Below are 16212 nucleotides of genomic sequence, written 5' to 3' on the forward strand. Positions count from 1 at the left end.
TGTGTAGCCTTACAGCTCCCTCTAGTGTTACTCTTTCTATCAGTCCTTCTGTATGGAGTAAGAATGTGTCAATGTGAATGACATCAATGAATTTCCAACAATAGCAGTCGAACTATAACAAAATGTCTGGGGCAAGGGAAAGGAATCTCTGTGGTTCTCAGGGCAACACAGAGGCAACGTCAAAACAAAGACAAACAACAACCGTAATAATAATAATAATAATAGTACGTCTCAGGACGTAACACTAAAAAATAACTAATTTGATCATCAGCCATCTGTCGGTCCCACAACTTAAAATAAGATTGGGGGGTTTGGGTATCTCAGCGAGTAAAGACGTTGACTATCACACCTGGAGTTGCTGGTTTGAATGACTCCTGGCAGGTCTCCTAAGCAACCAAATTGGCCCAGTTGTTAGGGAGTGTAGAGTCACATGGGGCAACCAAATTGGGCCGGTTGCTAAGGAGGGTAGAGTCACATGGGGTAACCAAATTGTCCCGGTTGCTAGGGAGGGTAGAGTCACATGGGGTAACCAAATTGTCCCGGTTGCTAGGGAGGGTAGAGTCACATGGGGTAACCAAATTGTCCCGGTTGTTAGGGAGGGTAGAGTCACATGGGGCAACCAAATTGTCCCGGTTGCTAGGGAGGGTAGAGTCACATGGGGTAACCAGATTGTCCCGGTTGTTAGGGAGGGTAGAGTCACATGGGGTAACCAAATTGTCCCGGTTGCTAGGGAGGGTAGAGTCACATGGGGTAACCAAATTGTCCCGGTTGCTAGGGAGGGTAGAGTCACATGGGGTAACCAAATTGTCCCGGTTGTTAGGGAGGGTAGAGTCACATGGGGCAACCAAATTGTCCCGGTTGCTAGGGAGGATAGAGTCACATGGGGTAACCAAATTGTCCCGGTTGCTAGGGAGGGTAGAGTCACATGGGGTAACCAAATTGTCCCGGTTGCTAGGGAGGGTAGAGTCACATGAGGTAACCAAATTGTCCCGGTTGCTAGGGAGGGTAGAGTCACATGGGGTAACCAAATTGTCCGGTTGTTAGGGAGGGTAGAGTCACATGGGGCAACCAAATTGTCCCGGTTGCTAGGGAGGGTAGAGTAACATGGGGTAACCAAATTTTCCGGTTGTTAGGGAGGGTAGAGTCACATGGGGCAACCAAATTGTCCCGGTTGCTAGGGAGGGTAGAGTCACATGGGGTAACCAAATTTTCCCGGTTGTTAGGGAGGGTAGAGTCACATGGGGCAACCAAATTGTCCCGGTTGCTAGGGAGGGTAGAGTCACATGGGGTAACCAAATTTTCCCGGTTGTTAGGGAGGGTAGAGTCACATGGGGCAACCAAATTGTCCCGGTTGCTAGGGAGGGTAGAGTCACATAGGGTAACCAAATTGTCCCGGTTGCTAGGGAGGGTAGAGTCACATGGGGTAACCTCCTCGTGGTGGTGATTAGTGGTTCTCTCAATGGGGCGTGTGGTGAGTTGTGTGTGGATCGTGGAGAGTAGCATGAGTCTCCTCATTCTGTGAGTCTCCGCGGTGTCATGCACAACGAGTCACATGATAAGATGCGCGGATTGACGGTCTCAGACGTGGAGGCAACTGAGACTCGTCCTCCACCACCCGGATCAAGGCGAGTAACCGCTCCAACATGAGGACTTACTAAGTAGTGGGAATTGGCCGTTACAAATAGGGAGAAAAGAGGATAAAATAATAAATAGAAGTGAATAAATTATTTAAATTTTGCATTGTTCAATATTTTAATATGACAATAGATCAGTTTCCACAATATATATAATTTTTTACAGTACATAAAAGCAGCTTTATGAAAAATCATGCCTTAATATCTTACATTTATTAACATCTATAAGCCACAAGACATATGAAAGCCACGGGGCAACTTTAAAATGTATAAATGAATTGTAATAACCCAGTGAATTATAAAAAGATGAATATAATATCTACACTAAAGCTTTAATACTTTAGAGTAGTCTCCAAATAGACACTTTGATGAAATAATGTTCATTATATATTACATTATATTACATACAATGCTCATTTCATAACTAGTGTTATAATGCCCTTAATCTTACAGATATGATCGAATAATATAATAATATAATATACAGCATGTTTCAGTACATGCATCTGTCAATCATGCTAACATTCACCCAACAACCTGGAGAAAAATATATATAGTTGCACTGATAATATGATGAGGCTTGTATTGCAGCGTATCTTGTGTTCAGTCACTTTACTGTGAAGATATCAGCTGCATCAGTTTTCTGAGAAAGATGTAAATCCAGCGTTATTTTCCCTCTTCTGATTTTAAACACAACATTGTTCATGATCGACGCTGGATTCAAGTGTTTTGGTGGAACTGGAGGTGCTGCTGTCCGGATCATCAGCGAAATGACCATCAACATCATTGTGAATGTGATAGTAATACAAGAACAGAAAGAATCCTGGGGAAAAAAATGGATCATTTCATCAAATACTTGCAATAGATTTATTTTAAGTACTTTGAATGATTTTTAAACGGGTCAGATTGAACATTTAACCACAATATGAATTCATTATAACTCATAAACGTGTGGTCAAATTAAGCATTTTTGAATGTATAGAATCAGGTGTCATTTTATATTGTTATGATTGATTTTCGTTATTTGTACTTTTTTTCAAATTTCCCAGTAAATATAATGTATTTAACGATATATATATGCAGGGGCAAAAATTTCATCAAAATGTTGGGGGGGACAATAAACATAACAATTCTCAAGGTCAATTTATGAAGGGGACACCAATGTTTTTTTTGTTGTTGCCCCATTTGCATTTGTATTATTTTATTTCTTAAACAATTATTTTAAGAATATATCATTATATTATTTACAATACACATATTTTAATTATATTTTAGGAGGAGACAACCCTCAGATAGGGGGGTCCTGACCCCCCCGACCCCCCCGTGATGGCCTATGTATATATGAACTTGAGAAGCAAAATTGTGCAAGATCTTAACCCTTGTGCGACCTTCGGGACATTTTTGTCTTTTTGTTTTTTCTATAATTTCGGCTGTGTATTGCCAATGGTATTTTTGGGAGAATTTTGATATTTCAACCTCAGTTCCTATAATACACTGTGTACAGAAAATAGTTACACTATTTCAAAAATGTCCCCATTGAAACCCATTAAAACTGCAATATTTGATCCCAGTGCCATTACAGCATAAAATCATGAATTCTATTATTTTAGGCATTCATTCCGGAGCCCTGGCTTCAAACTTTATCATATTTACCACCAGATGGCGCCATTTTCCTCATGTTTATCCTGTGGAGCAAATACAAGCTTTTCCCCTATTCTCTGTTTCCTGTATTATAGAGACCTGCAGGACAACTGAATACATGATGCAGATACAAGTGTGTGGGTGTGTTGGTATGATGTCACAGTGAGTTTTGTATGCGTGTATTGAGAAATGTGTGTGTGTGTGTGTGTGTGTGTAAAAAACGTCTAGGTTACTAGTGTAACCCCCGTTCCCTGATGGAGGGAACGAGACATGGTGTCCATTGTAGTGACACAAGGGGCTTCTTTCGGGAACCTCGGATACCTCTGAATATGAAAAAGGCCAATGCCAAATTGGCGAACAGAATTTGCATGTCCCGCTCTCGGAAATATGGGTATAAATGGCGGGATGTGCCTCTGTTCAGTCAGGTTCTGCACTGAGGAGCCGAGAATAAGGTTCGGCCATTACAGCGGCTTGGTACAGTGTTGTGGCAAGGGGGACACAACATCTCGTTCCCTCCATCAGGGAACGGGGGTTACACTAGTAACATAGACATTCCCCTTCTGTCACTCACTCGACGTTGTGTCGATTGTAGTCAGACAAGGGGTCCCTATTCTATAGCGCCACCTACAGACCGCGTTACGTCATCTGCTGATGCTGGTGCAGAAGGCTGTAGCATGCCAAAGGCGCATGAGCATCAGACTGCACGTAACCCTCCCCGACGCCCCACTAAGACGTCATATTGTTTTTATTAGGTTCCCGGCATCCGGCCAAGGATTCCCTTGGGGGTGGGAACAAACGACATGGCAAGCATGGGAGCAGGCCGCGCCAGCCGTGGCCTTTTATCTATGTTTCTCCTCATAGAGTGTTAGATGTGGCTGGGGCCATCTAGCTATAACATGCATCGGGGAAGGTGTTCTTTTCCAGCTCCTATTCTTTCAGGGGGAAAAGACCCCATGGAGACCAGGTCCTGCCCAGAATTGGGGGAGGTTAAATGTGGCGAATACCTCACAGGGTTTTTAGGCCACATGTGGTAGTGGCGTGGTGGTAGATCCTACCTGCTGGAGTTACTACAAACACAGCAACCGAGGGACAGAGGGGACTGCCCAAGGGAGACGCAGGTCCGCCGGTAGGGGGACCGTACCACAGAAAATATGCACAGGGGGATTAATCCATGAAGGCAAACCCTGTGGAGCACCTATTCCAGTACAGAGTAATAAGTACCCATAGTGTGTCTGGTCGGGAATTCCTCCGCTGAATTCGTGGACCAGAGGGCTATGGCGGAAAGACATCCAGGGAGCGCAAGTTTAGTGGACTCTCCTGGGAGAAACAGCGCACATGATCGCTAGCACAAGCGGTACACCCTGGCTGTTGTCCTGTGTTACCAGGTTCTACATGCTCAGCCAGACAAAACACAGGATGAAACCGACTCAACACAGAGATTGTAGAATCTCGCAAAGGTATTGGTTGTCGCTCAGCCCACTGCTCTACTGATGTCTGCTAGAGAGCTGCCATTTGGCCAGTGTCCACGAGGATGCCACACTTCTTGTAGAGTGTGCTCGAACCAGCAAGGGGACAGGCACGTCCTGGGTCTGATGGCAGCGATGGAATCGACTACCCAGCTCCTGTGCGAAAGTCTCGTCCCCTGGGTGGTCCATCTCGGGAATGCTTGGGAGCCTTCCTGGTCCTCTTCCTGCGGGTAGCTCAAAGCCGAGGCTGAGCTACCCATGGTTTCTTGCTGCCGCAGGGGGACGCCCTCGTCGAGCAGACAGGGTTGGGCTGGGTGTAGACCGGCGCCGAGGTAGGATGTGTTGGATGGCCTCCGTCTGCTTTTTCACAGCTGAGAACTGCTGGGAAAAGTCTTCAACGGTGTCGCTGTATAGACTGAGCTGGGAGATGGGGGTGTTGAGAAAGCGGCTTTGTCAGTTTCCCGCATCTCGACCAAGTTCAACCATAGATAACGTTCCTGGACCACAAGGGAGGCCATCGCCTGTCTGCGCTGTGACCTCTGTGGCCCTGAAGGCAAGGTCGGTCGCTGAGCGCAGTTCCTGCAGCACATCAGGATCAGGACTACCCAAGTGCAGTTCTTTAAGTTCTTAGGGTGGGGGGAGGGAAGTTCCAGTCCAGCCCAATGCTCTCGGTGGCCAGGGCAAGCATGCCAGACATCTGCAAGACGGTCTCAGAGTGGGCAAGCAGCCATGAAGGTGGCAGCCCAGACCAGTCCTCAGTGTCAGACGCCGCGACGCTCTCCGATGTAGCGGTGATATTCTCATCCAGCTCGGGGGGTCTGAAGGAGACATCGGACAGGGACGGAAGCAAACGAGCATGCAGGGGAGCGGGTGGTCCATGGGGATTTACCCACTGAAACCGCACCCGCCGGACTCCCCAAATCGCCTCCATCGCCGGCCGAGTTGGCCTCAATCCTGTGGAACGGCTGGAGTGGCGTTCCCTTTAAGGAAGGAAAGCCACAACCGCAACGTTGCCATGGTCACGCTCTCGTAATGAGAACATGAACCATTCATAAACACTGCCTCAGTGTGATCGCAGTCCATGACCGTCAGAAGCAGAAAGATATCTACCGCATCCAGGAATTACACAAAGGCGGAAAGGCATCTTGAAAAAGATGCGTCTTTAAAAAGACGTTCAACGCCAATGTGTAAACTCTTTTAGAGGAAGTATACTCTTTTAGGAAACGCTGTCAAAGCGCCCTGGGCCGTGGAGAGCACTGGCGTGCAGAGAAGGCAGAAAGCTGCTGGTAATGCGCCGTAGGATCCAACAGCAATGGTGTTAGAGGTGAGTGGAACAGTAGTGAGTGTCTCAGAAAAAAGAGGACACATCCGGCCTTTTATACCTGTATGTCTGGGGGAGGGACATGCAAATTCTGTTTGCCAATTTGGCATTGGCCTTTTTCATATCCAAAGGTATCCGAGGCTATCTGTATATCGAGTGAGTGACAGAAGGGGAACAACAGTGGCATTACACAAACAAACTGCCATTTAAAAACACTTTTGAGCAACAAATGATGCATAATGTTATTTAATATGAGATGTTACATACCTTGAAACGAGTTCAACACACAGAAGATATAATATGATGGAATGACCATCGGTCCAAAACTGAAGAACGCGATTCCCCATGTCAAGCCGAGCAGGACGAACAGACTCAAAATCATCGTTATCTGTTTCTTAAACGTGGTTTTCTTCACATCACCGACTTTAATGTTTCTGGATTGGAGAATCTTTCTGACCATCATGATGAAGATTCCTGTCGTGAAAATGAAAACCAAGGCATAATAGCCGATGTTCCCAATGTAGTGAACGTAAGGATTTGTAATCCAGCACCTGTAATTAGAAAAGAGAGGAGAATGTTTAAAGTTTGATTTACATTCAGTCATGCATTAGTGACATTCAAACTCAACTTACATTCGTGTGGTTTTTGCTGTTGATTGTATGATCACTGTTTTATATTCTCCCATAGAAACGATGATCACGACGATTGAAGCTGGACACGCTGAAAACAAATGGAGACAAATTCAGTTTTTGAAGATCGTTCAGATCCTCTAATTTGAGGTCAAGTCATTAAGTATGCACCTTACTGAGGGCAAAATGGAAACCCTGAGGATATTTATAGTATAGAAATAATATATTATGGTAGGATGACTTCATAATAGCTTGTTATGTAAACAATGAGATCTTTTTATTGACGTTAAATATATCTTATAAAATGTCAAACAGACTTTTTTGGTGGTGTGCATGAATGTAATGAAATGGTGATTTAGAGAAACACCTCAAAAAACATGGATTTAAAGGGGGATTTTCAATAAAATAATATTCAAAATTTTAACCAAGCACAAGTTGCATATATTCAGCTGTGGCAGGGTCGTGATGCTACACACCCAGCCCCTAATCAGACGGCAGTGCGACAGAGAGAGAGATTTACGGGCAGCTGCCCGACACCTGTGTGTGTTTGTCTTTAGGTTAAGATTTATATGAAACTATTATTTATATTATTTAGCCACAACAATGACTAAAGGTTTGCATAGCATGCAGACATGAGTTTAGTCATGAGATTTCACAGAATGAGTTTCATTCTGTGTCATTTGAGTCATCATTGAGTCTGTGTCGTGTATTTGGCGCCATCTCCTGGTGGTCATATGTAACATTGTGCTTCATGTGGATTATCTAATGATCTATACATCTGATTATCTTGTGTGTGGACTCGATTGAAAGATAATCACAGACTCTAAATAATCATATGTGATATTTTATGTTCTGTTTATTTTAGTAATGAGATTTCACAGGACGAGTTTCATTCTGTGTCATTTGAGTCATCATTGAGTCTGTGTCGTGTGTTTGGCGCCATCTCCTGGTGGTCATATGTAACATTGTGCTTCATGTGGATTATCGAGTGATATATGTATCTGATTACCTCGTTTGAAAGATAATCACCTCCTCTAAAAAACGGCATGTGATATTTTATGTTCCATTTTTTTCCCCTGTGAAGTTAGAAGCAAAAACGCATGCATTGTAAAGTAGAGCTTCTAAGCTTTAAATCGATACCTAATTTGTGTTAGTCAAGACTGGAGTTATCAATAATTTGACTTGAAGCTTAATTGAAGCTTGAAGGGTTAGTCAAAATAAAAGCTCAATTTAACCCTTGTGTAGTGTTTTTGTACGTAAGTCACACTCATGTTGTTCACGGGTCAAAAATGATATTACATTTTTTTTTTTTTTTTGATATGTCAAAACATGAATTTTACTAAAGTAAAAACACTAACGTTTTGCATTTTATTTTTTTATTTGCATTTTTGCTAATTACTAAATTATGCCATTCATTTACTATAAAATCTTCACTTCAATAAAAACCATTTCATTAAATTAAAAAAATGTCAAAACAATTTGTCATGCATTGGGGGTCTGCTGGAATAAAACTAAATGAAATAACATCTCTGTTCAGTTTATGACTCCAGTGCTCCATGAATCTGATGATCTCTATAAGCCAATGTTGTGACAAACTTAATTTCTAGATATTATCACAAGATATGCATCGAATATATATTTAGACAAATTGTAGCTTTTTTTTTCTAAACCATCTTTTATCGAAGTGTCAGATTTTTCAATGATGCTCCAATATGCGGTCAAACCTGACCATGATATTACAATCAAATCTGACTGTGTTACAGAGAAAAGACAAAAAGACAAAAAGAGTACTTATTGTGTTACCTGCCGTTTAAACAACAAATTCCCCCATAAACTTTGTCACACAGGGGTCAGACTCAGACTTCAACCTGTGTGGTATGTTTGGTATTCACAGCGCTTCACTTTTTCCACATTTTCTTGTTACAGCCTTATTATTCCAAAATGGATTAAATTCATTATTTTCCTCGAAATTCTACAAACAACTACAAACAAGTGTCTTCTTTCAAAAGATGCTACAACTGTGTCCAAACTCCAAAGGGTCCCGTAAATACAACCATTTAACCTCAGGGGTGTCATTTTCATGGTGTTCATCAACAGGTTAATGTTTAATACGCCATTGCAACTAACTATGTAAGCAAGTAAATGGTGAACCTGTAAGTGTTTGCAGTGACTGTGGTCCATGTAAATAATAATTTGACTAACTGGATTATATCTCACCCCATCCCGCCACGTTGATTTTTCTCATGTAGTTTTTGGTGGTGACGTTCTGTCTGATGAGCCACAAGTACATGTGAAGGGCTTGAATGAAGAACCAGGTGAATGTCGCCAGCATCGAGTAATGCATGATCAGTGCGACGGCGATGCACGCAGAGTTGTCTTGAGTGTTGGCTATACTCTCATTGCACAAAAACGACAAATTCAGTAGAAACAAAGCCACAAACATGTTGATCAAGATCTTCGTGGCCTGATTTGATTTTGCCTTCCTATGAAAATAAAAGAAACACTTTTGGTCACCTTTATGAAACTCTGAAATGCAGTGGTGTTTGCCCACTCTTGAGTCCATTCTTCAATGCAAGTCTATTGGATTTTATGTGTTGCACTTCAAAGCGTATACTGTACCGTAACAGGAAATGCATGAACAGGCCCATGCCCAGAAAGAACATGGAGAAGCCACAGCCGATATTGGTGATGTAGGTCAATGACTCCACATGCGACGCTGTGAGGTTTGAATCTGGCAAAGACTGAAGGAATCGTTCAACAGACAAGGAGACACTTTGATTAGTTGGATGATATTTAAAGCCACGTGTTGTTTGTTAGCAAGAATTCTTCACCCTCTTCAGAGTGACTTCCATTGATAATGTTTGTAAAGTTATCAGTTACATTTCATCATGTTATACTTCACATTTGTTTTGAGACACACACATGCCTCTGATGATCTCACAACCCATAATAAAGAATCACATATGCATTTACATTTATGCATTTGGCAGACGCTTTTATCCAAAGTGACTTACAGAGCACTTATTACAGGGACAATCCCCCCGGAGCAACCTGGAGTAAGTGCCTTGCTCAAGGACACAATGGTGGTGGCTGTGGGGATAAAACCAGCGACCTTCTGATTACCAGTTTACCAGTTATGTGGTTTAGACCACTACACCACCACCACTCCATATGCAATCTCTAAACTATCTCAATTGTCTCCTCTTGACATCAGTAAGAATACATTTAGAACAAATGGAGACCATTAACATTTCGGCATCTGACCGGGGTCCCCCTGGAACGATTCTTTTGACCATGCGAAGAGAATACTGTAATATTCAGAGGCACTGCAAAATGTCTCTGTTACTGTAACAGGGTTACAGTTATGTGCTTAGACCACTACACCACCACCACTCCTCCCCTGTTGGAGGAGTGGTGGTGGTGTAGTGGTCTAAGCACATAACTGGTAATCTGGTACTCAGAAGGTTGCTGGATCGATCCCCACAGCCACCACCATTGTGTCCTTGAGTAAGACACTTAACTCCAGGTTGCTCCGGGGGATTGTTAAAATACACAGCGTTACCGGTGTAGTACGACTCTGGGCCGTTTCTTTTTGGTGAATCATCAAGATACAGTACAACCACTTAAGGTGTGGTTCATGTACAAATGACTCTTCTAAGTGAGTCCTTTTTAGTAAATCATCAACATACAGTACTGACAAATTACTCTAGTGAGATGGTAATACAACTGTCCTCTCAGAAGACTTCTCACCATAAGTATTGCAAAGAAAGTCAGATGTGAACATGAGCACTTTACGGTGTCCTTGTTGATCATTGTGGTGTTACAGCCAAATTTGGTCCATTCTAGTTTTCCTTCAAAGACAAGAAAAGAAGAGTGTGAGAGAGACAAATTGGGTTTAAGTGAATTGTGGAAAGCAGCTGTAAATGTGTTTACCTCTCCCATCCCAGGAATTGCAGGATATGTTACCATCCTGCAAGAACATGTTTAATTTTATATTTGGTCACAGAGTCTGGTCATTATAGAAATGTATGCTTGTAAAAAATACCTTCATTACCAGTTTCTTTGATGGTTTGAAGAAAAGTTCAATATTGTTGGTAAGATTGGAGATATTGGCGCCCATCGTTATACCATAAACCTCATTGTTTAAAACCGTTTGATTTCCATCCTTAATCAGAAACAGTTTCATGAATAATGAATCAAATTCAAACATGAATAAGACACAAATCTGTAAAAGGAACAGTTTGTCCAAAATTGTCTGATTTCTTTCCATGAAACACAAAATGTGAAATCTTGAAGAATCTTCATGCATTCTCCTTTTGTGTTCCCCATAAAACTAATAGTGTACAGGACTGAAACAACATCACAATGAGTAAATAATGACAGAATAAATTTTTTTTTTGTCAATCTATTCACTTAACAATGATTATAATAATAAATACTGTAGAAATGTATCAAATATAAATGTGTAAGTGTACATTGTTTCCCATGTTCTTGAACCGTAGAACTCCAACAAATGCACTTCCGTTGTTTTCCAAACGGGATTTATCAAACGCCTCCTTGGAAATTTTCACAGACCAGGATATGCTTGCTTCCTGGTAATTTTTACCCACAACAGCCTGAGAAAAAGATCAAGATGCATGACTTATTAAAAACCAAACTCCACAGTGACATCGGTCAATGTTTCTCAGTCCTTACAATCATAGAGTCGTGATTTGACGAGTAGTAGATGTTGACGTCTTGCGTTTCTTTGTTCTTGGCTTGTCTGTGCAGAAGACCTTTAACATCTCCGATGACAATCGCCACACTGCTTTTATTTTCCTTTTCCATCACGTATGTCAGGTTTTCCAGATTGTCCAAGGCATCTCTGAAAAAGGATTTAAATCACAAGCTATTCTGCAGAAGAGTTTGTTAAAAACGAGCAATTGTTTAATCAATGGTGAAAGCAGAGTACACTTACGATGCTTTTGAGGGAGTCAGGTCATTTAGATCTATAGTCATATTGAGAGTTCCATCAGTTGATAACTTTTCAAAGGTTTTCAGCACTGGAGTAGTGGAAGCTGTCGCAGATAGATTCACTAGAGCAGTAGATGTTGTTCCAGATTGATTCACTGGAGCAGTAGATGTTGTTTCAGATTGATTCACTAGAGCAGTAGATGTTGTTCCAGATTGATTCACTGGAGCAGTAGATGTTGATTGAGATTGATTCACTGGAGCAGTAGATGTTGTTTGAGATTTATTCACTGAAGCAGTAGATGTTGTTTCAGATTGATTCACTGGAGCAGTAGATGTTGTTTGAGATTGATTCACTGGAGCAGTAGATGTTGTTTGAGATTGATTCACTGAAGCAGTAGATGTTGTTTGAGATTTATTCACTGAAGCAGTAGATGTTGTTTCAGATTGATTCACTGGAGCAGTAGATGTTGTTTCAGATTGATTCACTGGAGCAGTAGATGTTGTTTCAGATTGATTCACTGGAGCAGTAGATGTTGTTTCAGATTGATTCACTGGAGCAGTAGATGTTGTTTCAGATTGATTCACTGGAGCAGTAGATGTTGTTTCAGATTGATTCACTGGAGCAGTAGATGTTGTTTCAGATTGATTCACTGGAGCAGTAGATGTTGTTTCAGATTGATTCACTGGAGCAGTAGATGTTGTTTCAGATTGATTCACTGGAGCAGTAGATGTTGTTTCAGATTGATTCACTGGAGCAGTAGATGTTGTTTCAGATTGATTCACTGGAGCAGTAGATGTTGTTTCGAGATTGGATAGATGTTCACTGGAGCAGTAGATGTTGTTTCAGATTGATTCACTGGAGCAGTAGATGTTGTTTCAGATTGATTCACTGGAGCAGTAGATGTTGTTTCAGATTGATTCACTGGAGCAGTAGATGTTGTTTCAGATTGATTCACTGGAGCAGTAGATGTTGTTTCAGATTGATTCACTGGAGCAGTAGATGTTGTTTGAGATTGATTCACTGGAGCAGTAGATGTTGTTTGAGATTTATTCACTGAAGCAGTAGATGTTGTTTCAGATTGATTCACTGGAGCAGTAGATGTTGTTTGAGATTGATTCACTGGAGCAGTAGATGTTGTTTGAGATTGATTCACTGAAGCAGTAGATGTTGTTTGAGATTGATTCACTGGAGCAGTAGATGTTGTTTCAGATTGATTCACTGAAGCAGTAGATGTTGTTTGAGATTGATTCACTGGAGCAGTAGATGTTGTTTGAGATTGATTCACTGAAGCAGTAGATGTTGTTTGAGATTGATTCACTGGAGCAGTAGATGTTGTTTGAGATTGATTCACTGGAGCAGTAGATGTTGTTTCAGATTGATTCACTGGAGCAGTAGATGTTGTTTGAGATTGATTCACTGGAGCAGTAGATGTTGTTTGAGATTTATTCACTGAAGCAGTAGATGTTGTTTCAGATTGATTCACTGGAGCAGTAGATGTTGTTTCAGATTGATTCACTGGAGCAGTAGATGTTGTTTCAGATTGATTCACTGAAGCAGTAGATGTTGTTTCAGAATGATTCACTGAAGCAGTAGATGTTGTTTGAGATTTATTCACTGAAGCAGTAGATGTTGTTTCAGATAGATTCACTGGAGCAGTAGATGTTGTTTCAGATTGATTCACTGAAGCAGTAGATGTTGTTTGAGATTTATTCACTGAAGCAGTAGATGTTGTTTCAGATTGATTCACTGGAGCAGTAGATGTTGTTTCAGATAGATTCACTGGAGCAGTAGATGTTGTTTCAGATTGATTCACTGGAGCAGTAGATGTTGTTTCAGATTGATTCACCTGAGCTGTAGATGTTGTTTCAGATTGATTCACCTGAGCAGTAGATGTTGTTTCAGATTGATTCACCTGAGCTGTAGATGTTGTTTCAGATTGATTCACCTGAGCAGTAGATGTTGTTTCAGATTGATTCACCTGAGCTGTAGATGTTGTTTCAGATTGATTCACTGGAGCAGGAGATGTTGTTTCAGATTGATTCACTGGAGCAGTAGATGTTGTTTCAGATTGATTAATTGTAGAATTAGATGTTTTTGATTGATTTACTGGAGCATTAAATGTTGATCCAGCTTGATTTACTGGATCAGTAGATGTTGTTTCAGATAGATTCACTGGAGCAGTAGATGTTGTTTCAGATTGATTCACTGGAGCAGTAGATGTTGTTTCAGATTGATTCACTGGAGCAGTAGATGTTGTTTCAGATTGATTCACTGAAGCAGTAGATGTTGTTTCAGATTGATTCACTGGAGCAGGAGATGTTGTTTCAGATTGATTCACTGGAGCAGTAGATGTTGTTTCAGATTGATTCACCGGAGCTCTAGATGTTGTTTCAGATTGATTAATTGTAGAATTAGATGTTTTTGATTGATTTACTGGAGCATTAAATGTTGATCCAGCTTGATTTACTGGATCAGTAGATGTTGTTTCAGATAGATTCACTGGAGCAGTAGATGTTGTTTCAGATTGATTGACTGGAGCAGTAGATGTTGTTTCAGATTGTTTCTCTGGAGCAGTAGATGTTGTTTCAGATTTATTCACTGAAGCAGTAGATGTTGTTTCAGATTGATTCACTGGAGCAGGAGATGTTGTTTCAGATTGATTCACTGGAGCAGTAGATGTTGTTTCAGATTGATTAATTGTAGAATTAGATGTTTTTGATTGATTTACTGGAGCATTAAATGTTGATCCAGCTTGATTTACTGGATCAGTAGATGTTGTTTCAGATAGATTCACTGGAGCAGTAGATGTTGTTTCAGATTGATTGACTGGAGCAGTAGATGTTGTTTCAGATTGATTCACTGGAGCAGGAGATGTTGTTTCAGACTGATTCACTGGAGCAGTAGATGTTGTTTCAGATTTATTCACTGGAGCAGGAGATGTTGTTTCAGATTGATTCACCGGAGCTCTAGATGTTGTTTCAGATTGATTAATTGTAGAATTAGATGTTTTTGATTGATTTACTGGAGCATTAAATGTTGATCCAGCTTGATTTACTGGATCAGTAGATGTTGTTTCAGATAGATTCACTGGAGCAGTAGATGTTGTTTCAGATTGATTGACTGGAGCAGTAGATGTTGTTTCAGACTGATTCACTGGAGCAGTAGATGTTGTTTCAGATTGATTCACCGGAGCTGTAGATGTTGTTTCAGATTGATTAATTGTAGAATTAGATGTTTTTGATTGATTTACTGGAGCATTCAATGTTGATCCAGCTTGATTTACTGGATCAGTTGATGTTGTTTCAGATAGATTCACTGGAGCAGTAGATGTTGTTTCAGATTGATTCACCGGAGCTGTAGATGTTGTTTCAGATTGATTAATTGTAGAATTAGATGTTTTTGATTGATTTACTGGAGCATTCAATGTTGATCCAGCTTGATTTACTGGATCAGTTGATGTTGTTTCAGATAGATTCACTGGAGCAGTAGATGTTGTTTCAGATTGATTCACTGGAGCAGTAGATGTTGTTTCAGACTGATTCACTGGAGCAGTAGATGTTGTTTCAGACTGATTCATTGGAGCAGTAGATGTTGTTTCAGATTGATTCACCGGAGCTGTAGATGTTGTTTCAGATTGATTCACCGGAGCTGTAGATGTTGTTTCAGATTGATTAATTGTAGAATTAGATGTTTTTGATTGATTTACTGGAGCATTCAATGTTGATCCAGCTTGATTTACTGGATCAGTAGATGTTGTTTCAGATAGATTCACTGGAGCAGTAGATGTTGTTTCAGATTGATTCACTGGAGCAGTAGATGTTGTTTCAGATTGATTCACCGGAGCTGTATATGTTGTTTCAGATAGATTCAATGTAGCAGTAGGTGTTAAAGATTGATTAACTGGAGCAGTAGATGTTTCAGATTGATTCACCGCAGCTGTATATGTTGTTTCAGATTGATTAATTGTAGAATTAGTTGTTTCAGATTGATTCACCGGAGCTGTAGATGTTGTTTCAAAATGATTCACTGTAGCAGTAGATGATGTTTCAAATTGATTAACTGGAGCAGTAGATGTTGTTTCAGATTGATTAACTGGAGCAGTAGATGTTGTTTCAGATTGATTCACTGGAGCATTAGATGTTGTTTCAGATTGATTAACTGGAGCAGTAGATGTTGTTTCAGAATGATTCACTGGACCAGTAGATGTTGTTTCAGATTGATTAACTGGAGCAGTAGATGTTGTTTCAGATTGATTAACTGGAGCAGTAGATGTTGTTTCAGATTGATTCACTGGAGCAGTAGATGTTGTTTCAGATTGATTCACTGGAGCAGTAGATGTTGTTTCAGATTGATTAACTGGAGCAGTAGATGTTGTTTCAGATTGATTCACTGGAGCAGTAGATGTTGTTTCAGATTGATTCACTGGAGCAGTAGATGTTGTTTCAGATTGATTAACTGGAGCAGTAGATGTTGTTTCAGATTGATTCACTGGAGCAGTAGATGTTGTTTCAGACTGATTCACTGGAGCAGGAGATGTTGTTTCAGATTGATTCACTGGAGCAGTAGA

General features: G+C 40.9%; 1 protein-coding gene across 8 annotated transcripts in view; it reads right to left on the bottom strand.

Moving 5' to 3' along the window:
• Window positions 1-1814: 1814 nt before the first annotated feature.
• The window catches only part of LOC127656918 (adhesion G-protein coupled receptor G6-like), a 51859-nt gene continuing 37461 nt past the window's right edge, over window positions 1815-16212 (bottom strand). For 2 of the 8 annotated variants that reach the window (XM_052145472.1, XM_052145463.1), the window contains exons 11-17: window positions 10625-10661; window positions 10442-10542; window positions 9311-9432; window positions 8909-9174; window positions 6695-6782; window positions 6330-6613; window positions 1815-2457 (exon numbers count right to left, since the gene is read on the bottom strand). In XM_052145472.1, coding sequence (XP_052001432.1) covers window positions 2321-2457; window positions 6330-6613; window positions 6695-6782; window positions 8909-9174; window positions 9311-9432; window positions 10442-10542; window positions 10625-10661 — 1035 coding nt within the window. In that variant the 3' untranslated portion in view covers window positions 1815-2320. Of the gene's footprint in view, window positions 2458-6329; window positions 6614-6694; window positions 6783-8908; window positions 9175-9310; window positions 9433-10441; window positions 10543-10624; window positions 10662-10745; window positions 10857-16212 lie in introns of all 8 variants that reach the window. The other 6 variants (XM_052145473.1, XM_052145467.1, XM_052145471.1 and 3 more) reach the window with 5 other exon arrangements.

The sequence above is a fragment of the Xyrauchen texanus genome, chromosome 16, assembly GCF_025860055.1.
Source record: "Xyrauchen texanus isolate HMW12.3.18 chromosome 16, RBS_HiC_50CHRs, whole genome shotgun sequence".
Taxonomy (NCBI): domain Eukaryota; kingdom Metazoa; phylum Chordata; class Actinopteri; order Cypriniformes; family Catostomidae; genus Xyrauchen; species Xyrauchen texanus.